Genomic DNA, 24,667 nt, shown 5'->3' with positions numbered 1-24,667 from the left:
GTTCCTGTGGTCGTCGCTCAGCAGCTGTGTCCCTCCCCCACCGAGTGCCCCAGACCTGGCCGGGACAGAGGTGGATTCGGACCATCGTCAGCCTGGATGGGAGGGGTTGGGGTCACCACCTTGTCCCCTGCTGGCTCCTCGAGGAATGGCAGCCCTGGCCCAAGTCCTGGTTGCTGGAGGGAGGAGGCTGAGTCAGCCCTGGAGCATGTCAGGACCTGTGACAGGGACACTGGGGTAGCCGAGCTGGCTCACCACCACCCACGTCAAGTGCCCTGCTGTGAACTTGAAGGGACAGGAGGGTGGGAAATGGCCAAAGGCCATGGCGAGGCCCACGTGCCCCCGAGTCCCCCAGCCCAGCACTGGGCACAGAGTTCTGGGAAAGCCCCATACTGAGGTGCATTTTCCCGTCCCCCGGGAGCCAAGTCTGTCCTCGGGAGAGATCAGGCAGCGGCCACTCTGCCTTCTCCTCCTGGCCATCCTGGCCCGGAGCTCTCTGGGACTTGGCTAAGCCCCCTTCAAGGGCGTTTGAAGAGAGCACCCTCCTGACCGCCCAGGTGGGGACAAAGGCACAGGGCCGTCCCTGCCGAGCACAGCTTGGCCCCGTCATCTCCATGGAATGTCACCTGTGGGGCCAGGCAGGCTGAGCAACTGGCTGTCCTCCAGGCAGGCGCCTCTTGGAGCCCTCACCTTGAGCCCCACCCCACATCTGGATGCACTCGAGGAAGTGGGGCGAGAACCCCCTGGGGCCCAGGTCAGCTTCCCTCAGGGTCCTGCCCAGCCTGGGCACAGCACATGGATGGAGCAGGATGCTGCCTGCCTGTTCTGACCCCCCGGCCCCCTGCTGAGAGCGTTGGCCCCTTCCTAGGGCTTCTGTGGGAGGGTGGGGCGGGGCCAGGCCTGCCCACAGGGTCCACCTTCTGCTCCAGCCAGAGGAGGGTCCTGTAGGGATCCCGGCTGGGGAAGGTGCGGGGGGCCTGGGAGACTGCCTCTCCGAAGCGGTGAAACCCTCACCCTTCCGTCCCCACTACCACCCTCCCTACACCCTCCCCTGACAGAGGGTGGCAGCCCCAGGCTCTTTGCATAATCCTGTGGCTTCGCTGTCTTCAGCCAGCACCAACGGACAGGGAAGGGCAGAGAAGGCCACCATGGCGACACTCCTCTCTCATCTGCAGCAGCGCCCTCCCCTCTTGCGCCAGGCCATCAAGATAAGGCGCCGCAGAGTCAGAGATCTACAGGATCCCCTGCCCCAAACGGCCCCGGAGGTAGGAGTGACCTCACTGGGGAGAGAGCTGGCCTTGGGGAGCACTGCGGTCTCGGGTGTGGGTGCCCTGCTGTCTGGCCCCACCTCTCGAAGGCTGGGACTGGGGACCAGGGACCCTCCCCTGTCTACCCCACCCTGGGGAGAGCCTCCTGGGCCAGCAGAGCAGGGGCTGCCAGGTGTACTCTGGGCCACTGTGAGACTCAGGCCCTGCGGTCTGAGCCTCTCTGAACCCCTACCTCTGGTGGGCCTGACTTCTCATCCCCTGCTCCTCCAGCTCCAGAGGAGCCGACTCCGTTAGGTGGGGGTGTCCCTGCTGTGGGGTGAGCTGTTCGGGGAGCAGCAGACCCCTAGGCCGGCGTGGCACCCCCCCTCACCTCCGCTACTGAGCCTCACTTCCGCTGCTGGGTGAGGAGCAGCCGCCACCGATAAGCAGAGCTGTTTCCTCTGGGGAAGGGAGGGAGGTGGGGTACGGGTGTGGAGGGCTCGCGTTGCTGGGCGCCCATGGACCTCAGCCACAGCGGGCCAGGGGACGGACCTCCAGGAGGCCTGCTGGAGGAACAGGTGCGGGGCATCAGTGGGGCTGGAGGCCAGGGTGCTGGGGCCCCCATACCCTTGGCCTGGTTCAGGCCTTGGAGGAGCTGTTTCTGTCCATCTGAGCCTGCTCTGGGCCTCCCAGGACACTCTGCCTTTCCACCTTGTTCTGCAGATCCAGCCTCCGTCCCACCACTTCTCCCCCGAGCAGGTAAGAGTCAGAGTGTTGGGGTGCAGAGAGGTGGGGAGGGCGGCCGTGCATCCTCCTGCTGGCCGACGCTGATGGCAGCAAGCAACTTGCGGTGGGGAGGGGACTCCTGGGTCTCAACTCCCTCCGCTGCACAAGCCGCCCCTTGTCCTGCCCTTAGCGAGAGGTGTTGGTGCCAGGGGTGGCTGGTGGGGTCCCCAAGGTGACCCCGTGTGTCTCAGCGGGCCCTGCTCTACGAGGACGCACTCTACACTGTCCTGCACCGCCTGGGTCAGCCTGAGCCCAGCCATGTGACAGAGGCGTCTGAGCTGCTGCGGTACCTACAGGAGGTGAGCCCAGCCCCCACGCCACCCCCCTTCCTGCAGCTGCCCTGTCTCGTGCCCCCACCCCAGCCACCCACCCGCCTGCCTCCCCACCAGGCCTTCCACGTGGAGCCCGAGGAGCACCAGCAGGCGCTGCAGAGGGTCAGGGAGCTCGAGGTAACTTGGGGCCGGGGCCACCCTGCGCAAGGAGGGGCCTGGGAAGCCCAGCCCCCTCAGGGACTCAGGCCATCCCTCCTGTCCCTCCAGAAGCCAATATTTTGTCTGAAGGCAACCGTGAAACAGGCCAAGGGCATTCTGGGCAAAGATGTCAGTGGTGAGCATGGGGCGGGGTCCCCGACGGGCTTCTTCCTGGCTCCTTCCTCTCCCATCACAGCCTGGCCCAGGACTCTTGGTGGGAGCACCCACCTCCGAGAAGCTCTGCAGTGCTGGCCCCCATGCTGCTGATCCTCTTCCCTCTCCCCAGGAGGAGGCTCAGCCCCGGGCGAGGGTGATGAGGGCCTTTCCCAGGGACCCAGCCGACTCCCTGGCTGCCTCGTCTTCCCCACTCCTCCCCAGGGTTCAGCGACCCCTACTGCCTGCTGGGCATTGAGCAGGGGGTCAGTGTGCCGGGGGGCAGCCCTGGGTCCCGGCATCGGCAGAAGGCTGTGGTGAGGCACACCATCCCCGAGGAGCAGACCCACCGCACGCAGGTCATCACCCAGACACTCAACCCCGTCTGGGACGAGACCTTCATCCTGTACGTGGCCACACTCCAGTCCCCACTCTGTCCAGGTCTCCTCTGGGTAGCAGGGTCTCCCCCAGATAATGAGATGAGTAGGTTGTCCTGGCTCAGAGGAGGGGGTTTGGCTCTGGACAAAGACTGGAGAAAAAGTCCATCTCTAGGCACGTTAAATGGACAGTAGATCAGATGGGACAGAACGACATCAATGCCACATGTGCTGATGGGGCAAGGAGGGTCGGGCCCTTGTGAGTGAGTCTGGGGGTGCCTGAAGCCATACCTGAAAGGAGGCAGGGACACGTGCGGTGGCTCACACCTGTAATCCCAGCACTTTGGGAAGCTGAGGTGGGCAGAGCACTTGAGGCCAGGAGTTCGAGACCAGCCTGGCCAACATGGCAAAAGCCCATCTCTACTAAAAATACAAAAAAGGCCGGGCGCGGTGGCTCACACCTATAATCCCAGCACTTTGGGAGGCCGAGGCAGGCAGATCACGAGGTCAGGAGATCGAGACCATCCTGGCTAACACGGTGAAACCCTGTCTCTCCTAAAATACGAAAAATTAGCCGGGCATGGTAGCAGGCACCTGTAGTCCCTGCTACTCGAGAGGCTGAGGCAGGGGAATTGCTTGAACCTGGAAGGCAGAAGTTGCAGTGAGCTGAGATCCAACCTGGTGACAGAGCAAGATTCTGTCTCAAAAAAAAAAAAAAATTAGTGGGGTCTGGGCGCAGTGGCTCATCCCAGCACTTTTGGGAGGCTGAGGCAGGTGGATCACCTGAGGTCAGAAGTTCAAGACCAGCCTGGCCAACACGATGAAACCCCCCGCTCTCCTAAAAGTACAAAAATTAGCCAGGCATGGTGGTACATGCCTGTAATCCCAGCTACGTAGGAGGCTGAGGCAGGAGAATCGCTTGAACCAGGGAGGTGGAGGTTGCGGTGAGCCGAGATCGTGCCACTGCACTCCAGCCTCGGTGACAGAGTGAGACTCTGTCTCAAAAAAAAAAAAAAAAAAAGGGCATGCTTGTAATCCCAGTACTTTGGGAGGCCTAGGCGGGCGGATCACGAGGTCAGAAGCTCAAGACCAGCCTGGCCAACACAGTGAAACCCTGTCTTTACAAAGATTACAAAAATTGGCTGGGCGTGGTGGTGGGCACCTGTAATCCCAGCTACTTGGAAGGCTCAGGCAGGAAAATCATTTGAACCTGGGAGGCGGAGGTTGCAGTGAGCTGAGATCCTGCCACTGCACTCCTCCAGCCTAGGGACAGAACTAGACTCCATCTCAAAAAAAAAAAAAAAAAAAAAGGCAGTGATGCGGGTATGAGGAGAGGAGTTTGGCAGGGATAGGCTACAACTCCATAGCTCTGGGCTCTGGTCACTTTCGGCTTCGGCTGGGGGCATCCACCCTCCAGGGCCCTCAAGCACACCCTTTTCTCCATATAGGGAGTTTGAGGACATCACCAATGCGAGCTTTCATCTGGACATGTGGTGAGTGACCTGGCCTGCACCTAGGGATGGGAAGGGAAGGGATCTGGGGTGAGAGAGGCAGAACCTCCTCCTGGAAGAGGTCCTAGGCGCTCTCTCTGCTTCCTTCTCAAACCTCTGTCCTGCCAGGGACCTGGACACTGTGGAGTCTGTCCGACAGAAGCTTGGGGAGCTCACAGATCTGCATGGGCTTCGCAGGTGCGTGTTGCAGGGCTCACAGGGAAGGAGTGGGGGCTCCTTCTGCCCTCCATCCCCCGACATGCACACTGGATGCTGGGGTGCAGGCTCCTTTGGGGTCCAGGTGGCTGTGGCGGGGTGGGGGGTAGATTCCAGCCTGATCGCTTCTGACGCTTGCTGCATCCCCTTCATGGGACCCTGCCTGACGAAGGATCTTTAAGGAGGCCCGGAAGGACAAAGGCCAGGATGACTTTCTGGGGAACGTGGTTCTGAGGCTGCAGGTGAGGAGGAGGAAAGGGGCCCAGGAGCAAGGCAGAGGGAGGGGGTTGGGAGGGGTTCTGGGGAGAGGCTCCATGTCCTCACCAAGCTGAGCCTGGAGTCCACCTCCTGTTGTCTCCACTGCCCCTGCCTCTGTGAGGTTCTGACGCTCATGGGCTGGGCATCCCCGCCTGCCAGGACCTGCACTGCCGAGAGGACCAGTGGTACCCCTTGGAACCCCGCACTGAGACCTACCCAGACCGTGGCCAGTGCCACCTCCAGTTCCAACTCATCCACAAGCGGGTAGGTCGGGTCCTGGGCCAGTGGCTGTGCCCAGCTCCTGCGGTGGTCTGCTGGGTTGGGGGTCTGGCTGCACCCGGCGTGCGGCCCTGTCTGCTCACAGAGGCCTCATTGCAGAGAGCCACCTCGGCCAGCCGCTCGCAGCCCAGCTACACGGTGCACCTCCACCTTCTGCAGCAGCTCGTGTCCCACGAAGTCACTCAGCACCAGGTACTGCCCTCCCAGGGCTGGGCGCAGCCGGGGCTGCCCTTCAGGTCCTGATACTCCTCCACCTGCTCCACTCAGGCGGGCAGCACCTCCTGGGACGGGTCGTTGAGTCCCCAGGCTGCCACCGTCCTCTTTCTGCACGCCACACAGAAGGACCTGTCCGACTTCCACCAGTCCATGGCGTGAGTGCACAGCCCTGGGCAGAACCCCTGAGCCACTAGCCCCCCACGCCCCCTGCCCTCCTCCAAGCTGATAGCCCAAAGTGTAATTCTCAGCGGAGTTCCCTTTGGCCCAAAATGTGTGTTTTAAGTTTTGAATCAGTTGCCAACTTTAAAAAGTCTAGAGTTTTGGCTGATGTGGTAGCTCATTCCTGTAATCCCAGGACTTTGGGAGGCTGAGGCAGGAGGATCACCTGAGCCCAGGAGTTCAAGGCTGCAGTGAGCTATGATCACACCAACAGTCCTGTCTGGACCACAGAGTGAGATCTCATTTCAAAAACATACTAGAAAAAGCAATCTGGAGATTTCACATACCATCCAGATCTCCAGCTTCTCATGAAACCCAAGTGTTGGAACTTCAGGGCCATCATTTTGCTGCTTTTTTTTCTTTTGAAACAGAGTTTTACCCTTGTTGCCCAGACTGGAGTGCAACGGCGTGATCTTGGCTCACTGCAACCTCTGCCTTCCAGGTTCAAGTGATTCTCCTGCCTCAGCCTCTCCAGTAGCTGGGATTACAGGCGTGCTCCACCACGCGCAGCTAACTTTGCATTTTTTAGTAGAGACGGAGTTTCTCCATGTTGGTCAGGCTGGTCTCGAACTCCCGACCTCAGGTGATCTGCCTGCCTCGGCCTCCCAAAGTGCTGGGATTACAGGCGTGAGCCACTGCGCCCAGCCATTTTGCTGCTTTTTTGAGTGGCCAGAGCAGTGATGTGTCTGCCTCTGCCCGTCACAGCTGCCACTGGGCCCACTTCAGTTGCTTTCGTCTCCTGAGTCCTTCTGGGCATTTGAATTTGGACCCCGTCCCTAACCCCAGCCCTGTTTCCCAATGCCATAGCCTTCAACTCAGCAAAACTATGCGCTGATAAGGACAGATCTATGTTGAGGGCCAGTCACGTCAAGTCCTAGGAATGCTGAGGAGGTCACAGGGGGTCACAGTCATTCCAGTGCATGTGAGAAGGGCAGAGATGGGACACAGCCGGCCGGGCGCAGTGGCTCGCACCTGGAATCCCAGCACTTTGGAAGGCCGAGGCGGACAGATCACTTGAAGTCAGGAGTTTGAGACCAGCCTGGCCAGCATGGTGAAACCCTGTCTCTACAAAATATACAAAAATTAGTCAGGCGTGGTGGCGCACGTCTGTAGTCCCAGCTACTCAGGAGGGTGAGGCACAAGAATCACTTGAACCCAGGAGGTGGAGGTTGCAGTGAGCTGAGATCACACCACTGCACTCCAGCCTGGGTGACACAACGAGACTCTGTCTCAAAAAAAAAAAAAAGAGTTGGGACACAGCCAGGTGCTGGCCAGGGGAGGAACAGGAGCAGGATATTGCCTCAGGCCTGGGCTGTGACTTGGAGTCTGAGTGGGAGGCAGAGGGAGCCCAGGGGAGTGCATTTCTGGGTCGGGGTCAGCATGTGTACTGCTAGGACCTCAGGCAGGTGGGTGATCCGTCGATGAGGGTGGAATGGCGGTGAGGCTGGAGACTGGAGCAAGCACCAGATGGGGAGGGGCCTGGTTTGCCTGCAGGGCCCAAGCACGGTAATGCAAGTGGCTGCAGTGTCCAATAGGGACCTCGGCCTGTCCCCAGGCTGCTCCTCTCCCCCATCCTCTGCCCTCCCACTGGACCTCTGTGTGTGACATCCCTCCAAACCGTCTGAAAGGAGGTTCTCGCTGATGCTTGCCACATGTGCACGAAGGCTCAGGTCCTTAGATCCTATTTTTCTTTTTTTTTTTTTTCTTTTTTTTTTTTTTGAGACGGAGTCTCGCTGTGTCTCCCAGGCTGGAGTGCAGTGGCGTGATCTCGGCTCACTGCAAGCTCCGCCTCCCGGGTTCACGCCATTCTCCCGCCTCAGCCTCCCAAGTAGCTGGGACTACAGGCGCCCGCCACCACGCCCGGCTAGTTTTTTTTTGTATTTTTAGTAGAGACGGGGTTTCACCATGTTAGCCAGGATAGTCTCGATCTCCTGACCTCGTGATCCACCCGCCTCGGCCTCCCAAAGTGCTGGGATTACAGGCTTGAGCCACCGCGCCCGGCCGATCCTTTTTTTTTTTTTTTTCTTTTTTTTTTTTTTTAGCTGGAGTTTCCCTCTTGTTGCCTAGGCTGGAGTGCCATGGCACAGTCTCAGCTCACTGCAACTTCTGCCTCCCGGGTTCAAGTGATTCTCCTGTCTCAGCCTCCCAAGTAGCTGGGACTACAGGTGCCCGCCATCACGCCTGGCTAAATTTTGTATTTTTGGTAGAGATGGGGTTTCACCATGTTGGCCAGGCTGGTCTCGAACTCCTGACCTCAGGTGATCCGCCCTCGTTGACCTCCCAAAGTGTTGCGATTACAGGTGTGAGCCACCGCACCTAGCTGATCCAATTTTTCAAAAACAGCAAGAAATCCTGAAGTTTTAAAATCACAAATATCTCAATCTGGGCAATTTGAAAAGCATCTATGGAAACAAACAAACAAAAATCCTGGCTGGTCACGGTGGCTCACGCCTGTAATCCCAGCACTTTGGGAGGCCGAGGCGGGTGGATCACTTGAGGTCAGGTGTTCAAGACCAGCCTGGCCAACATGGTGAAACCCCGTCTCTCTACTAAAAATATAAAATTTAGCTGGGCATGGTGGTACATGCCTGTAGTCCCAGCTACTTGGGAGGCTGAGGCTGGAGAATCGCTTGAAGCCAGGAGGCACAGGTTGCAGTGAGCCGAGGTTGCACCACTGCACTCCAGCCTGGGTGACAGAGTGAGACTACATCTGAAAAAAAAAAGTCCTGCATGTCCTATTGAGACACTAGTTTTCAGCCTGTGCTGGTGGATGGTTCTCCACCAGGGGCCCTGGAGGAGGGAGATGATTCCCTCCACCTGAGGCCAGGTGAACAGGGGAAGGTGACTCCCTCCTCCCTGCCCAGCTGAGGGCTTCCTGTCCCCTGCAGGCAGTGGCTGGCCTACAGCCGCCTCTACCAGAGCCTGGAGTTCCCCAGCAGCTGCCTCCTGCACCCTATCACCAGCATCGAGTACCAGTGGATCCAGGGTCGGCTCAAGGCAGAACAGGTAGGCATGCAGTGGGCAAGAGGTACTGGGCACGCAGGGCTCAGGGAAGGGGCAGGGGAGCAGCAGAGGCTGTCCAGGCTTCTAAAGCATCTCCTGGCTCTGCAGCAGGAGGAGCTGGCCGCCTCATTCAGCTCCCTGCTGGCCTACGGCCTCTCCCTCATTCGGAGGTTCCGCTCTGTCTTCCCCCTCTCTGTCTCGGACTCCCCAGCCCGGCTGCAGTCTCTTCTCAGGTCAGTGACTGCTCTCCCCTTCCTCGGTGGGGTCAGGGATGAGGGAGCAGCTGGGGTGCCTGCAAGAGTGGGAGAAGCCTGTTGGAGGAGTGAGTGCTGTGTGAGGCAACAGGAACTTTGGACACAGCTCTTTTCGTCTTGCAGGGTCCTGGTACAGATGTGCAAGATGAAGGCCTTTGGAGAACTGTGCCCCAACACCGCCCCATTGCCCCAGCTGGTGACTGAGGCCCTGCAGGTATGGTACTCGTGCCGAGGATGGGGGAGACCAGTGTCTGGGCCTGGCAATCCCTCCCTGCTCACTGCCTCTTTGTCGACAGACTGGCACCACTGAATGGTTCCACCTGAAGCAGCAGCACCATCAGCCCATGATGCAGGTGAGGGGCTGGGCAAGGGGGAGGGTGGGGGGGCACAGGGAGTGGTGCCTGCCTCTGGCAGCCCTGCCCAGCCCACCTCTGTCTCTGCAGGGCATCCTGGAGGCAGGCAAGGCCTTGCTGGGCCTGGTACAGGATGTCATCGGCGACCTGCACCAGTGCCAGCGCACGTGGGACAAGATCTTCCACAAGTGAGCAGATAGCCAGGTCGGGAGGTAGTGGGGCATTGGCTCAGAGCCGGAACCACAGGGACCCTGGTGTATGCCACTGGGTGACATCTGCTGCCTTTCCTCCAGTACCCTCAAGATCCACCTCTTCTCCATGGCTTTCCGGGAACTGCAGTGGCTGGTGAGTCCCTCCCCTGTCTCTAGGGCATGCTCTCTGACAGGGCTGTGGACCCCACCCTCCACACCTTCCCTTTGCAGGTGGCCAAGCGGGTGCAGGACCACACGACGGCTGTGGGTGATGCAGTGTCCCCAGAGATGGGCGAGAGTCTGTTCCAGCTCTACATCAGCCTCAAGGAGCTCTGCCAGCTGCGTCCAAGCTCCTCAGAGAGGTGGGCAGCAGGCCAATTGCGGGCGGCCGCAGGGGCACAGGGGAGGGGAGGGTGGACGAGGCCCCAGGGCCCATGGTGGCCCCAGCCTTCCCGACGCTGAGCCCCGGCAATCCCCAGGGATGGAGTCCTGGCCCTGGATAATTTCCACCGCTGGTTCCAGCCGGCCATCCCCTCCTGGCTGCAGAAGACGTACAACGTGGCCCTGGCGCGGGTGCAGCGCGCTGTGCAAATGGATGAGGTGGGGGCGTGGCCAGGGTGGGGGACGGGGCCCCGGTTTGGGGGTGAGGCTTGGGTTCTGCCTGGACCTCCAAAGTGTAGTGAAAGCTGGTAACCCTCTCTGAACGTCCCTTTTGGGTGCACTTGAGGCCAGTTGTGTGCAAAATGCTGCCTCTGGATATCCTTGGGGCTGTGGCTTCACTTCGCCTGAGATCCTGCAGCCTGTGCGTCTGGGCGGAGCCGTGCTTGTCTCATGTGAAGCTCCCTGCCCAGCTCTGTGCCTGGTGGTGGTAGCCGCTCTATGGATGAAGGAGGGAGGGGAGGGGGTGGATTTGGCAGTATCCTCAGTCCTCCTTTCTTCCCCCAGCTGGTACCCCTGGGTGAACTGACCAAGCACAGCACATCAGCGGTGGATCTATCCACCTGCTTTGCCCAGATCAGCCACACTGCCCGGCAGCTGGACTGGCCGGACCCAGAGGAGGCCTTCATGATTACTGTCAAGTTTGTGGAGGTGTGGTATCTTCCACGTGTCCTTCCCCCTCTTTCTAGAATACCACCCACCGTTTCTCCCGAGCTCTCACCCAGGCAGTCTCCCAAGGCCTGTGTCCTAAATCCCCCAAGTCGCTGAAATTTCCATGCCCTTCCCACCTGCCCTTCTTGGATGCCCCACCCATGAATCCATTCCCTCTGTCCAACCCCACCCTAGGACACCTGTCGCCTGGCCCTGGTGTACTGCAGTCTTATAAAGGCCCGGGCCCGCGAGCTCTCTTCAGGTCAGAAGGACCAAGGCCAGGCAGCCAACATGGTAAGGCCAGAGCTGGGGCTGGGAGTCTGGCTGGGTGTGGGGACCAGCCCGGACGCAGTTCAGGAAGCTCTGCATCTCTGTCCCAGCTGTGTGTGGTGGTGAATGACATGGAGCAGCTGCGGCTGGTGATCGGCAAGTTGCCCACCCAGCTGGCATGGGAGGCCCTGGAGCAGCGGGTAGGGGCTGTGCTGGAGCAGGGGCAGCTGCAGAACACGCTGCATGCCCAGCTGCAGAGCGCGCTGGCCGGGCTGGGCCATGAGATCCGCACTGGCGTCCGAACCCTGGCTGAGCAGGTACCTTGTCCGACCGCACAGTCACCGCATCCCCTCCCGTCCTCAGCCTGCCTGGTTCCAGCAGGACCTGGGCCCGTGTCCAGCCCTGACCCCTTCCTACGTCTAAACTCAGGCACTAAGGAACTCTCCCATCCCCAGCTCATGCCCTGACCTCCCTCCTTCTTCTGTTTTGTGTCTCCAGTTGGAGGTGGGCATCGCCAAGCACATCCAGAAACTGGTGGGCGTCAGGGAGTCCGTCCTGCCTGAGGATGTAAGTGGCCCTTCTGCCTGCTGGCCTTCACCGCCCTGCCAGCTCTGTAGATCTGGGGTCACTGAAGGCCTTGGTGTCAAAGATAAGTCCCCCAGACCAGGCAAGGCATGTTCTCTCCCTGGGCCTCAGTTTCCTCCTGGGATGCTCACAGGAATGGGTTGGGTCACTCCACCGGCTGTCCCAGCACTGACAGTCAATGAGGGGACTGCAGCTGGGGAGGGCTTAGGCTTTGCAGCCCAACAGGCCAGGGTGCACATCCTTCTCAGCTGCCTCCTAGCTTTGCTGTCCTGTTCACACAAGCCAGCTGGCCTGTAAGTGGGGGTATATCATGACGCACACCTTCGACTGCTGGGTAGAAGGATATTCATTCATTCATCAACTATTTATCAGGTGTCCACTTTGTCCTATGCATTGATTTAAGCACTGGGGATAGGTCAGTGAACAATATGACAAAATACCCGCTTTCCTGGAGCTGACATTCTAGTAGTGGAGGTGAGAGAAGAGCTATCCATAACTACAGTGATCATTATAGCTATTAACTCTCTGCACAGACGTGTATGCGTGTGCACACATGCAGTGTGCTAGATAATGATAAATGCTACAGAGAAAAGACAGAGAACGGGGTGGGAAGTGTCAGAGGGTTGTATTTTTAGATGGTGACCAGGGAAGGCCGTGACAACTGAGTGAAGACCTACGGGAAGCAAGGGGAGGAGCCATGAGAAGTTCTAGGGGAAGAGCATTTCAGGCAGGCAGAACGGCAAGGCCAGAGACCCTGAGGCAGGACCATGCCTGGAAGGTTCCAGGGCTGTAGAGGAGGCCAGTGTGGCCTGAGACAGGCTAAGCAACGGAGAGGGGAAGGCAGAGAGGTGGGCAGTCCGGCCTCTTACAGACATTACAAACTGCTTTCACAGAAAGGCCCTGTTTCCTCCCTCCAGGTCAGGGGAGGGGGATAGGGGTGGGGCCAACATGAGCTGGAGCCACACCTGCTCGCCTTCTCCCTCCCCAGGCCATTCTGCCCCTGATGAAGTTCCTGGAGGTGGAGCTTTGCTACATGAACACCAACTTGGTACAGGAGAACTTCAGCAGGTCTGTAGCAGCCCCTGCCCTGGGCATGCTCACCACCTCCCCCTCTCCTCCCACGGCCCCTCCTTCCTGGGCCCCAGCATCCGTTCTGAGGGGTGTAGCAGCCCCTGCCCTGGGCGTGCTCACCACCTCCCCCTCTCCTCCCACGGCCCCTCCTTCCTGGGCCTCAGCATCCGTTCTGAGGGGTGGAGGTGAATACCTTTGGTGACCTCCCTTACAGGGTGGTCAGGCTCTGCTAATGCTCGCTGCAGGGACAGGGAGCTTGCCACTTTGCAGGCCTCCCCATTTCCTGCTGCCTAACTGTGAGTGCTTTGAGTCCTTCCTTAGGCTGAGCCAAAATCTGCCTGTTCTTTCTCCTTTAGTCCCAGGCCTGTCTTCAGGGCCTCCCTGACTGCTCCTCTGCCCCCATTAGGTTACAGGTGGTCCCCACCCACGGTGCAGGGAGAACTTCTAGTTAGGGGGTCTTATAGCAGGGACCCAGGATGCCAGGCAACAGGCGGTGGAGTGCAGCACGTGGGCTCTGGACCACCTGGGTTCAGACTCCAGCTTCATCACTGCTTAGCAGCCTTGGACAAGTTCCTGGTGCAGATGAGAATAGTTCTGGCTTCTGCTGAGGATTAAATGGGTCATGTGAGGTGCTGAGCGTGGTGTCAGTACAAAGGAAGTGGTCAGTGATTATTAGCTGTAGTGATGATGACGATGACAGTGCCCACCTCCCTGTGGAATCTGGGCGCTGAAGAGGCCGCCTGCCCTCCTAGAGTTCTGTTCCACCCCCACAGGTATAGTCAGGGCCCCTTGGAGCCCAGCCGTTTTTATTTCTTAAACCATGTATATACGTTTTTTATTTTTTTGAGATGGAGTCTTGCTCTGTCGCCAGACTGGAGTGCAGTGGCGCCATCTCAGCTCACTGCAACCTCCGCCACCGGGTTCAAGTGATTCCCTGCCTCAGCCTCCCAAGTAGCTGGGACTACAGGCTTGTGCCACCACGCCCAGCTAATTTTGTATTTTTAGTAGTGACGGGGTTTCTTCATGTTGGTCAGGCTGGTCTCGAACTCCTGACTTCATGATCCACCCGCCTTGGCCTCCCAAAGTGCCGGGATTACAGGCATGAGCCACCACTCCCAGACTGTTTTTAACATTTTATTTATTTTTTTCACCTTTAAGCTCTGTTGGACTTGATCTTAGACCATATTTTTCACATAAACCAGAGTTAAACATCCACCAAGAGGGAAGTTTTGCTCAGTGCTATCTCAGGAGCCTTTAGAACACCACCAGGCATGGTGGCTCATGCCTGTAATCCCAGCACTTTGGGAAGCCAAGGTGAGCGGATCACTTGAGCCCAGGGGTTCAAGACCAGCGTGGGCAACATGGCAAAACCCGGTCTCTACAAAATTATACCAAAATATATATATATATTTATATTTATATTTATTTGTGTGTATTACACAAAAATTAGCCAGGCATGGTGGAGTCTACCTGTAGTCCCAGCTACCTGGGAGGCTGAGTTGGGAGGATCCCTTGAACGCAGAAGATGGAGAGGATCCCTTGAACACAGAAGGTGGAAGCTGCAGTGAACCGTGATGGCACTGCTGCACTCAGCCTGGGTGACAGAGTGAGACCCTATCTGAAAAAAACTTTGGAAAGAACAGTGCCGGGTACATAATGGACACTTAAATGTGTTGCACAGGCCGGGCGCGGTGGCTCACGCCTGTAATCCCAGCACTTTGGGAGGCCGAGACGGGCGGATCACGAGGTCAGGAGATCGAGACCATCCTGGCTAACACGGTGAAACCCCGTCTCTACTAAAAATGCAAAAAATTAGCCGGGCGAGGCGGCGGGCGCCTGTAGTCCCAGCTACTCGGGAGGCTGAGGCAGGAGAATGGCGTGAACCCGGGAGGCGGAGCTTGCAGTGAGCCGAGATCGCGCCATTGCACTCCAGCCTGGGCGACTAAGCGAGACTCTGTCTCAAAAAAAAAAAAAAAAAAAGTGTTGCACAAATTAATTAACTACTTTTTTGGCGGGGGGACGGAATCTCTCGTTCCTGACCTCAGGTGATCACCCCACCTTGGGCTTCCCAAAGTGCTGGGATTATAGGCGTGAGCCACTGCGCCTGGCCATGCTTTTTTTTTTTTTTTTTTTTTTTTTTTTTTTGAGACGGAGTCTCACGCTGTTGCCCAGGCTGGAGTGCAGTGGCGCATCTCGGCTCACTGCAAGTTCCGCCTCCCGGGTTCCCGCCATTCTCCTGCCTCAGCCTCCTGAGTAGCTGGGACTACAGGCGCCCGCCACCGCGCCCGGCTAATTTTTTTGTATTTTTAGTAGAGACGGGGTTTCACTGTGGTCTCGATCTCCTGACCTTGTGATCCGCCCGCCTCGGCCTCCCAAAGTGCTGGGATTACAGGCTTGAGCCACCGCGCCCGGCCTTTTTTTTTTTTTTGAGATGGAGTTTCGCTCTTGCTGCCCAGACTAGAGTGCAACGGCATGCATGATCTGGGCTCACCGCAACCTGCACCTCCCAGTTCAAATGATTCTCCTGCCTCAGCCTCCTGAGTAGCTGGGACTACAGGCATGCGCCACCATGCCAGGCTAATTTTGTATTTTTAGTAGAGATGGGGTTTCTCCATGTTGGTCAGGCTGGTCTCCAACTCCCGACCTCAGTGATCCGCCCGCCTCAGCTTCCCAAAGTGCTTGGATTACAGGCATGAGCCACTGTGCCCAGCTAATTTTTTTTTTTGTTTTTTTTTTTGTTTGTTTGTTTTGTTTTTTTGAGATGGAGTCTCACTCTGTTGCCCAGGCTGGAATGCAGTGGCATGATCTCAGCTCGCTGCAAGCTCCACCTCCTGGGTTCACGCCATTCTCCTGCCTCAGCCTCTCCAGTAGCTGGGACTACAGGCACATGCTGCCACGCCCAGCTAATTTTTGTATTTTTAGTAGAGACAGGGTTTCACCATGTTAGCCAGGATGATCGCTATCTCCTGACCTTGTGATCCGCCTGCCTCAGCCTCCCAAAGTGCTGGGATTACAGGCATGAGCCACTGCGCCCGGCCTGCTTTTTTTTTTTGAGACAGCATCTCATTCTTGTGACTCAGGCTGGAGTGCAGTGGCGTGATCACGGCTCACTGCAGCCTCATCTTCGTGGGCTCAAGCGATCCCTCCCACCTCAGCCTGCTGAGTAGCTGGGGCTACAGGTGCATGCCATTATGCCTGGCTAATTTTTTTATTTTTATTTTTTGAGCTGGAGTCTTGCTCTGTTGCCAGGCCGGAGTGCAGTGGTGCAATCTTGGCTCACTACAACCTCCGCCTCCCGGGTTCAAGCGATTCTCCTGCCTCAGCCTCCCAAGTAGCTGGGACTACAGGCACGCGCCACCACGCCCAGCTAATTTTTATATTTTTAGTAGAGACGGGGTTTCGCTATGTTGGCCAGCATGGTCTCAATCTCTTGATCTCCTGATCTATCTGCCTCGACCTCCCAAAGTGCTGGGATTACAGGCATGAGCTACCGCGCCTGGCCTGCTACTGTCTTAAATCAAGTTCTGTCACTGGGGGCCTGGCCTCCTCCCTGTCTCCAGCCTTGTTTGTGGGTTCCATTAGCCTGCTGTGGAGGGTTCTTCACTGAGGTTGAGAGGTGTGTTGGATAGGACTGACTCCACCTGCCCCTTGCTGGTCCTGTACCCGCCCTCTCCCCAGCCTCACCTGGGGTGGGAGGAGCTGGGGTGTGGCTGGGTCCCTGAGGCCTCCCCTTTCTCAAGAGCGTCTTTGCTTCCTCCTCCACCACTGCCTTGCTGTGCTGTGTCCACATCCCTCCGGCCCCCGCCCCAGCCTCCTGACCCTGCTCTGGACCCACACGCTCACAGTGCTGGTAGAGGCGGCCGCCTCCCAACGCAGCTCGTCCCTGGCTTCCAACAGGCTGAAGATTGCCCTGCAGGTAACAGAACCGGTCACAGCAATGATAACCCTGGTGGGAGGGTGCCGGGGGTCAACTCTGATATCTCCCTCAGAACTTGGAGATCTGCTTCCACGCTGAGGGCTGTGGCCTGCCGCCCGAGGCTCTGCACACTGCCACCTTCCAGGTAGGGGCTTTGGGTGAGCTTCCCCGCAGGAGGTCCGGGGAGCCTGCCTTTTGGCACTCACCTATGTCCAGGGCCAGCTACATAATTTATGGGGCCCAGTACAAAATGAAAAGCTGGGCCCCTTATTCAAAAGTTATTCAAAAGTTATTCAAATTTTAAAACGGTGACAACAGAACCTGAAACCAAGCCTGGGTCCTCCTAAGCACAGGGCCCTGTGTGCCTGCACGGGGGCGGTGGGGTCAGGGAAGCACACCCGTGAAGCCAGCCCGGTCTGTGCCTCTCCTGCTGTCTGCCTGGCCTGAGGGTGGCTCCTGCCCGTGGCCCCATGACCCAATACTTTCCATTTCAAACGGGCATCTTACCCTTGACCGCGAGCTCCTGGAGGGCGGGCCCTGGCTGTGGTTGGGCGTGCGGTCCATTTGGATTCTCAGCTGTATGTGTTCCCAGGCTCTGCAGAGGGACCTGGAGCTGCAGGCAGCCTCCAGCCGGGAGCTCATCCGGAAGTACTTCTGCAGCCGCATCCAGCAGCAGGTGAGGTCCCTCCCTTGTGCTGTGCCCTCTGCAGCCTCTGGAGCACCTCACTCCCGCTGTGTCCCTGCTGACCCTGCCCCTGCTCCCCACCCCAGGCAGAAACCACCTCTGAGGAGCTGGGGGCTGTGACAGTCAAGGCCTGCTACCGCGCCTCTGAGCAGAAGCTGCGTGTGGAGCTGCTCAGCGCCTCCAGCCTGCTGCCCCTGGACTCCAACGGTGAGTGGAGGCTGCCCTTTGGCCACTCCCCGTGGTCCCATCCTGGCCCTCCTGTCTCAGCGACCCTTGGGGCTCAGCTCACCCTGCAGGAGCTCTGGGTGCATTTCCTCCAGTTACCAGGAGGGGTCAGTGCTGCTGAGCAGAGCGTAGCTGTGGGGGTGGGGTACCTGGGAGACCCTCAACTAATGCACATGCCCCCGCCCCTTGCCAGGCTCCAGCGACCCCTTTGTCCAGCTGACCTTGGAGCCCAGGCATGAGTTCCCTGAGCTGGCTGCCCGGGAGACCCAGAAGCACAAGAAGGACCTTCACCCACTGTTTGATGAGACCTTTGAATTGTGAGTGGGTCCCGTTCTTCTCCCAGTCCCCCGCCTCATTTCCCCCAGGTGGGCTCCCTCAGGCCTGCTCCTCCTGGCTGGGGCCAAGGGGCTCCCCTGAGATGGCTACATTTGGGCCCAAGGGATGGGGCACCTGGGACAAGAGTACGGCTGGACGCGGTGGCTCACACTTGTAATGCCAGCACTTTGGGAGGCCGAGGCAGGCGGATCATTTGAGGTCAGAAGTTCAAGACCAGCCTGGCCAACATGGTGAAACCCCATCTCTACTAAAAATACAAAATTAGCCAGGTGTGATGGTGGTCACCTGTAATCTGAGCTACTGAGGAGGCTGAGACAGGAGAATTGCTTAACCCAGGAGGCAGAGGCTGCTGAGATGGTGCCACTGCACTCCAGCCTGGGCAACAGAGTGAGACTCCATCTCCAAAAAAAAAAAAGAGGGCTGGGTATGGTGGCTCACGCCTATAATCCCAGCACTTTGGGAGGCCGAGGCGGGTAGATCACAAGGTCAGGAGATCAAGACCATCCTGGCTAACACGGTGAAACCCTGTCTCTACTAAAAATACAAAAAATTAGCCAGGTGTGGTGGGATGCGCCTGCAGTCCCAGCTACTCGGGAGGCTGAGGCAGGAGAACTGCTTGAACCTGGGAGGCGGAGGTTGTGGTGAGTCGAGATCACGCCACTGCACTCCAGCCTGGGTGACAGAGCAAGACTCCATCTCAAAAAAAAAAAAAAAGCTTGCTTCCCCTGGGGGGAGGGGTGGACTCCCACATGTTGAACTCAGGGACTTCCAGGGAAGGGTCCTGTCTCTGAGGTTCTCAGTAACCTGCTCCCAGTTCCTCAGGACAGGTGAGCGGGGAACACAGGACCCCTGGTTTAAAGCATCAGCTCACGGTCAGAGCAGGCATTGCATACATGGCCAAGAGGTACCAGGCTGAGAGCTGGCTCTGCAATCCTAACCCTGGCTGGTTCCCAACACCAAGCGGGTGAACCCATGTGTCGGTGCTGGGGGTGGCCGTGCTGGGGCTGGCAGCAGAGCCCTGACTCTCCCCACAGCCTGGTGCCTGCCGAGCCGTGCCGCAAGGCTGGGGCATGCCTCCTGCTCACCGTGCTGGACTACGACACGCTGGGGGCCGACGACCTGGAAGGCGAGGCCTTCCTGCCGCTGTGTGAGGTGCCCGGGCTGAGTGGCTCTGAGGAGCCTGGTGAGGTGCCTCAGACCCGCCTGCCCCTCACGTACCCCGCACCCAACGGTAGGCCTGAGCCCAGGGCAGGGTGGTACAGGGACGGGAGCCTGTAAAGCTCAGGCAGGGGCCCCAGAGAGGTGACACCAGGGTCAGAGAACAGCTTCCCTGGAGGTGGGAGCCAGTGGGACAACCATGGCCCATCTCTTGGTCTAATCAACAGACCAGTGAACTTTAAGCTAAATGTAACGTGACTCTTCCTGCATGGGGGAGTCACCAAGAAGTTTAACTGGGGAGAAGGGTCTGGATCTCACTCAGTGGGGCCACATCCCTGCAGAGCATTTCTGATTCCAGCAACGGTCTGGTGCTTGTGCACTTAAGAGCAAGTGCTAAGCACTTTACGCATGCCAGCCAACGAAGCAGATATTAGCACTCTTTTACAGATGAGTAAACCGAGGCATGAAGAGGTTAACTTCCTAGCTTTAGGTTCTCATATAAAAAGGTAATAATAGCAAGCCGGGCGTGGTGGCTCAAGCCTGTAATCCCAGCACTTTGGGAGGCTGAGACGGGCGGATCATGAGATCAGGAGATCGAGACCATCCTGGCTAACACGGTGAAACTCCGTCTCTACTAAAAAATACAAAAAACTGGCCAGGCGAGGTGGCGGGCGCCTGTAGTCCCAGCTACTCGGGAGGCTGAGGCAGGAGAATGGCGTGAACCTGGGAGGCGGAGCTTGCAGTGAGCTGAGATCCAGCCACTGCACTCCAGCCTGGGTGACAGAGTGAGACTCTGTCTCAAAAAAAAAAAAAAAAAAAAAAGGGTAATAGCCAAATCTTAGGCACATCTCAGCCCCTCGCTGCAGTCGGGTCAGTGTCCCAGCAGCACTCTGTCTATTACACGACCGGATGCGTCTGTCAGACCACCTCCTGAGCTGGGCTGGCGAGGGTCTGTCACTGGTTTCCTTCCAGGTTGTTGGGGGGGATGGGGCAGTGTTGTGCCCCCCCACGCTCTTCCCTGCCACCACCAGGCACTGCCTCTCCCCCAGCATCTGACCCCCAAACCCCTCTCTCCGCAGGGGACCCAATCCTGCAGCTGCTAGAGGGCCGGAAGGGTGACCGAGAGGCCCAGTTCTTTGTGAGGCTGCGGCGGCACCGGGCCAAGCAGGCCTCCCAACATGCCTTGCGGCCTGCACCGTAGCCGTAGAGGTTTGCGGTGGGGCTGGGTCCCTGGTGGGGACCTGCAAGGGCTTTCCTGTAGGGTCTGGGGCTTCCCCGTCACAGCATGGCCTTCCAGCTTGGCCTGACACCTGGGGAGCCCCAGCATGCGGAGCGTCCAGAGTGCAGACTCCCCTGCCTTCCACAGTGATGGGGGCTCAGCATCGATATCTCTACTCCCACCCGCCTGCCTCCAGCCCTGGCTGCAATGTCTCCACCACACCCCAGCCCCAGGGGGAGCAAACCCTGCCCCTGCCCCCCTTTCGGAAAAGCTGCTCTGGTGGGCAGGGGATTGGGCCATCTGTCTCCTGGCCCATCTGCCTCCTAGCCTTCCTGTTCCAGCCATTGGGGTGGGGGCCAGGTTCACTGGAACCAGGGCTACAGGTGCAGAGTCTCCTGGGGAAGGGAGGAGGACCCTGCCAAAGATGAGGCTCCAGCTGCCCTGAGGGGAGGGTGGTGGCCATTACTAGAGGGAGCCTGGGTCCTCTCCCCAGGGGCTGCCAGCATCCAGGCCAGGAGGCCTGGAGCCAAGAACCTTCTGGCTCTGAGGGAGCAAGAGCTGGCAGGCGGCGGGGCTGGCACGGACAGACAGAAGCAGAAAGGACAGTTGGGCCGCTGTGTCTGCTACGCATGCCTCCTCCCCAGAAAGCACCTGCCACCTAGAAACTTTCTTAGCAAAAAAAAAAATAATAAAACCAATCCTTTGTCCTCTTAAAATATACCTTTGGGCTACAGTGGGGCCCGGAATGCGAGCCAGGCCAGGTAGCTTCCTCCCCAGCCCTCAGGGGACCTTGAGCTACCCCTACCTTGGAGCAGCTACAAAGCAGGGGGGTGGGTATGGGAATAACTGAGGCAGAGGCAGGGTTAGGGTGATTTTGGGCTGTGGGCTTTGAACACATCACTTCACCAGGCATACCAGTTCCTGTGGCAACACCCAGGACAGGGACCCGTTCCTCAGGGGAGCACAGTGAGCAGGGGCCTCCGGAGGGTGCAGATTGAGGCTGAGGGGCTGCTCTTGAGACAGCAGGACATAGTGGAGCTGGGTCCCTGCCCTGCCTGGGGGGTCAGAAGCTGAGGGCTGGTCATCACGTCATCGTAGCTGTGTGACCCTGGTTCCACGTGGGAACCTCTGAGTCTGCACAAGATGAGGACAGGAGACGAGGTTCGTTGAGATGACATCCAAGGCCCCTGAGACCATGCAAAGAGGATCCCACCAGGGTGTCTTCTCACCCCCACCGCACAGCCTAGTTGAGGAGGTGGGAGGGAGGACATGCCTCTTAAGCCTCAGCCCCTCCTCCCTCAGGGGCAGGGTGGGGTGAAGAAGGCAGAAGGCAGGACTTCCTCTGGGCCCTACCAGCAAATCATCCCAATGGGAAGGCACTGGGTTTTTTGTTTTTGTGATGGAGTCTCACTCTGTCACCTAGGCTGGAGTGCAATGGTGCAATCTCAGCTCACTGCAACCTCTGCCTCCCGGGTTCAAAGGATCCTCCTGCCTTAGCCTCCTGAGTAGCTGGAACTACAGACATGTGCCACCACGCCTGGTTAATTTTTGTATTTTTTTGTTTTAGTAGAGAGGGGGTTTCACCATGTTGGCCAGGCCTCAAGTGATCTGCCCACCTCGGCCTGTTTTTGTTTTTGAGATGGGGTCTCACAGCTGGAGGCAGCTGTGCAATCACGGCTCACTGCAGCCTGGACCTCCTGGGCTCAGGTGATCCTCCCACCTCAGCCTCCCTAGTAGCTGGGACCACAGGCATGCGCCACCATGCCCAGTTGGGAAGACACTGTTCCTCTGAGAAACAATTAGGGGCCCTATTGCCAGTCACCGCTAACCATACAGCCCTAGAGTCCTAGGGCCTGGGAGGCCTCTGTGTCCAAGGCTAAGTGTCCCTAGGTCATCAACCCCTAGGCCTAGGTCGGAAAGCACTTGAACTGTTTTGGGGCCCAGTGGGTTCAGGAAGCTTCCAGGCCTCTCCAGCTGCCTTAGCACACCTCAGGGGTGTGGGCACCAACTGTTTCCATGGGTGAGGCAGGGCTCCTGGCCCACCTTATAGTTCAGAGGCCCTCTTTTGGGACCCACTCCCCCTCACCCCCAGGTAAAGAAGCTACCACTGCAAGTTCATATTTTATTTCCAATAGGTTTGGAGCTTTGTTGATTTTTGCATTTTTGTAAAAAAGGAAAAAGTTTTCACTTAACTCATTGAAAGCCCTTTCGTGCTGAGCCCAAGGGGGAGCCTGGGCCAGGACCAGACCCTCTCAGCTCCTACCCCAGACACCCGGTGCTGGGGTGCAGCTGCTCCCTCTGCCCGCTCTGCCCTCCCGCCCCTGCTGCATCTCTCTCTGTACAGAACAATTTTTAAAATGGAAGCTAAGACACGATATACACTGGACAGGCACACACACACGCACACAGGCGTCCGCCCAGAACAGGGCGGGACACCAGCTGCACTCAGAGAGCACCAAGGAATGCATACGGAGCCCCTCCGGCTAGGAGGGCAGGGCCTGGGCCCCCTTGGTCCTCAGTCTGCACTCCTCCACGCCAATTGCCCTGCTAGCTGCCAGAGAGGGGAGGGGGCAGGGAGAGCTGGGGGCAGCTGGTAGTGGTCAAGGGGGTGGGGAGGTCATAGATTGAGTGCCAGCCTGGTAGGTGGCCCTGGGGCCAGGAGGCTCTTGTGGGGAGTCCAGGGGGAGAGGACTGAGGGTGGACCCTCAGGAACCTGAGGGCTGGAACTCCCGGGCCTTGCCCCTCAAGGAGCTTCAAGGGCCCAGGTGTTGGGAGTGGGGCTGGCCCTGCAGCACTGGCCTCCAGCCCTTACTGTTCTCCCCAGAACTATACATTTGGTAAACCTAGGAGCTAAGCCAGCTGAGACCCCCAGCACACCCCCTCAGGCCTCCAAGGCCCTCACAGCTGGGGGCCAGGCCTGCTCTGGGGGACCCACGTCTTCCACACTCCACCCCTGCCCTGGCAAGGAGGTAGGGGGAGCAGAGCCTGCCCTGAGGGCTTCTCCCCTCCCCTTAGTGCCTTCCAGTCCCACCCTTCCCTGCTCAGGCCCCAGGAAGAAGTTAAAAATAGTTAGTTCCTACATTAAAAAAGAGACAGAAACAGATTATCTGCCAAAAGGCCAGTGGGAGAAGAGGGGATGTCGTCTCTGCGGTAGGAAGGGCAGGGAGTGGGTAGGGGAGGACTGCAAAATAGTTTCTTCTTTTAAAAAGTGCTTGGTAAGTCTTTTAAAGTGTGTGTCTATATCTATGTACAGATATACACACAGACACTGTCCACACCACCACGCATACCTGCACACATACAGAAATGTATACATATACATAATCATATACATATACATACATACACATATATATATATATTCATATATATATATATATATATATATATATATACTTTAAAAAGTCCTAGGTGAGAAGATCTGGGCCAGGCTGGGCCAGGCCTGCAGGGTCACGACTGGAGGGCGTGGGCCCGGCCAGGCTGGCAGATGGGGCACTCGCTGCCCTCAGCGCAGAGCTCACACAGTGCAGCATGTTGGCACGGCAGCACTGCCCGCTTCTGTTCCTGACACTTAAGGCATTTCACCGACTGCATGTGGAACACGGCCTGCAGGGAAAGGGGCATTGTGGTCACCATCCATGGGTCTGGCCCCAAGTTGAGCAAGGAGTTCCCCTGATCCTCACTTCAGCCCCCTTGGGATGGGGAAACTGAGGCACCAAGCTCAACAGTGTGCTCCCAGACCCCTGTTGGCAGGTGAGAGCAGGCTGAGAGTCCACCTCTGCATGGCGCATGGCCAGGCTGCCACAACGCCCACCCCTCACAGAGGCTTCGCCCGGTCTCATTTGACCTTCTAATCCCCAAATGGGGAAAATGAGGCCCAGAAAGGGCTGAGACATGCCCAGGGCCACACCTGGGGGCCTGGCTGCCCGAGAACAGAGGAAAGACAGCTCTTCCCACCATGCCACGTTGGCCCCTGGGACCCAACAGCAGACCTGGGAAGGCAGGGGTAGCCCTGAGGTCCTGGGCCTCACTGGAAGGTCCACTGCTCCATGGAGGGTATACAGGAGGATGCATTTGGGGCCTAGGCATTTGAGCGCAGCTTGGTCAGGGCTTCCCCCAGGGGTGCTGGGGGTGGCACCGATACCCCTCACCCCCAGCCTTTTCATGTTCCTCAGTGCACTCTCCTCACCCACTCCCAGCAGGCCGGCCTTTTGAGTGCTGGCCCAGTCCTGGACAGAGGCTCTCAGGAAGGAAGCCGTCCCCGGAGCAGCCCGGACCAGGTCAGAGTCCAAGCGCTGGCTGAGGCCACCGTGCACCCTACCCAGTGCTCCCTGACCTGGGCTGACCTTGTCCACTTGTTCCAGATGGGCCCGCAGCTGCTTCTGGAGGGAGTAGAGGGTGGAGAGTGAGAGCGTCTCCAGGTCAGAGAAGGCGGGCAGGGCCTGGGGCTCGGGCCCTGCGTGTAGCCGCTCCAGCTCCTCCTGGAGTTTCTTCACCTGCACCTCCAGTGCATCCCGCTGCTCCCGGGCCAGCTCGCACTCGGCGCCCGCCGCACTGGCCCGCTCACCAGCCTCCTCCGCCTCTTTCTTCCAGGCATCACAAGC

The 24,667-nt window shown here is 58.4% G+C and overlaps 2 protein-coding genes across 5 annotated transcripts in view; one reads left to right on the top strand and one right to left on the bottom strand.

Annotated features, from left to right (window-relative positions):
- Positions 1–453: 453 nt before the first annotated feature.
- LOC105469178 (unc-13 homolog D) lies at positions 454–20,757 on the top strand. 3 transcript variants are annotated; one of them, XM_011719879.2, is made up of 33 exons: positions 454–751; positions 1,108–1,262; positions 1,968–2,003; positions 2,222–2,329; positions 2,420–2,479; positions 2,570–2,636; positions 2,879–3,059; positions 4,479–4,523; positions 4,650–4,718; positions 4,909–4,978; positions 5,154–5,258; positions 5,373–5,465; positions 5,541–5,644; positions 8,597–8,714; positions 8,820–8,944; positions 9,089–9,179; positions 9,262–9,318; positions 9,409–9,506; positions 9,612–9,663; positions 9,741–9,871; positions 9,989–10,109; positions 10,455–10,598; positions 10,794–10,892; positions 10,979–11,185; positions 11,367–11,435; positions 12,442–12,521; positions 16,335–16,440; positions 16,514–16,585; positions 17,033–17,116; positions 17,212–17,332; positions 17,544–17,667; positions 18,721–18,917; positions 19,924–20,205. In XM_011719879.2, the coding sequence occupies exons 2-33, from the start codon at positions 1,146–1,148 to the stop codon at positions 20,043–20,045; spliced, it is 3,273 nt and encodes a 1,090-aa protein (XP_011718181.1). In that variant the 5' UTR covers positions 454–751; positions 1,108–1,145; the 3' UTR covers positions 20,046–20,205. The 3 variants fall into 3 exon arrangements, with proteins under 3 accessions (XP_011718181.1, XP_070939692.1, XP_011718180.1); XM_071083591.1 differs by lacking the exon at positions 454–751 and adding an exon at positions 20,557–20,757 and having other exon boundaries at positions 915–1,262; positions 19,924–20,053; XM_011719878.2 differs by lacking the exon at positions 454–751 and having other exon boundaries at positions 915–1,262; positions 19,924–20,757.
- Positions 20,758–22,171: 1,414 nt separating this feature from the next.
- Positions 22,172–24,667, bottom strand: part of LOC105469175 (unk zinc finger) — a 45,585-nt gene continuing 43,089 nt past the window's right edge. For both annotated transcript variants that reach the window (XM_011719877.3, XM_011719875.2), the window contains exons 15-16: positions 24,410–24,667; positions 22,172–23,669 (exon numbers count right to left, since the gene is read on the bottom strand). In XM_011719877.3, the coding sequence (XP_011718179.1) occupies positions 23,514–23,669; positions 24,410–24,667 (414 nt within the window). In that variant the 3' untranslated portion in view covers positions 22,172–23,513. The remainder of the gene's footprint in view (positions 23,670–24,409) is intronic.

Source organism: Macaca nemestrina, chromosome 17, assembly GCF_043159975.1.
Source record: "Macaca nemestrina isolate mMacNem1 chromosome 17, mMacNem.hap1, whole genome shotgun sequence".
NCBI classification, from domain to species: domain Eukaryota; kingdom Metazoa; phylum Chordata; class Mammalia; order Primates; family Cercopithecidae; genus Macaca; species Macaca nemestrina.
This window is presented reverse-complemented; position numbering and strand designations above follow the sequence as displayed.

Bases quoted from the DNA above. Each gene is read 5' to 3' on its own strand.
- LOC105469178 (XM_071083591.1), top strand. From the start codon at position 1,146: ATGGCGACACTCCTCTCTCATCTGCAGCAGCGCCCTCCCCTCTTGCGC. The intron at 5,466-5,540 runs GTACTGCCCTCC...TGCTCCACTCAG, and splicing joins ACGAAGTCACTCAGCACCAG to GCGGGCAGCACCTCCTGGGA. The intron at 18,918-19,923 runs GTAGGCCTGAGC...CTCTCTCCGCAG, and splicing joins CACGTACCCCGCACCCAACG to GGGACCCAATCCTGCAGCTG.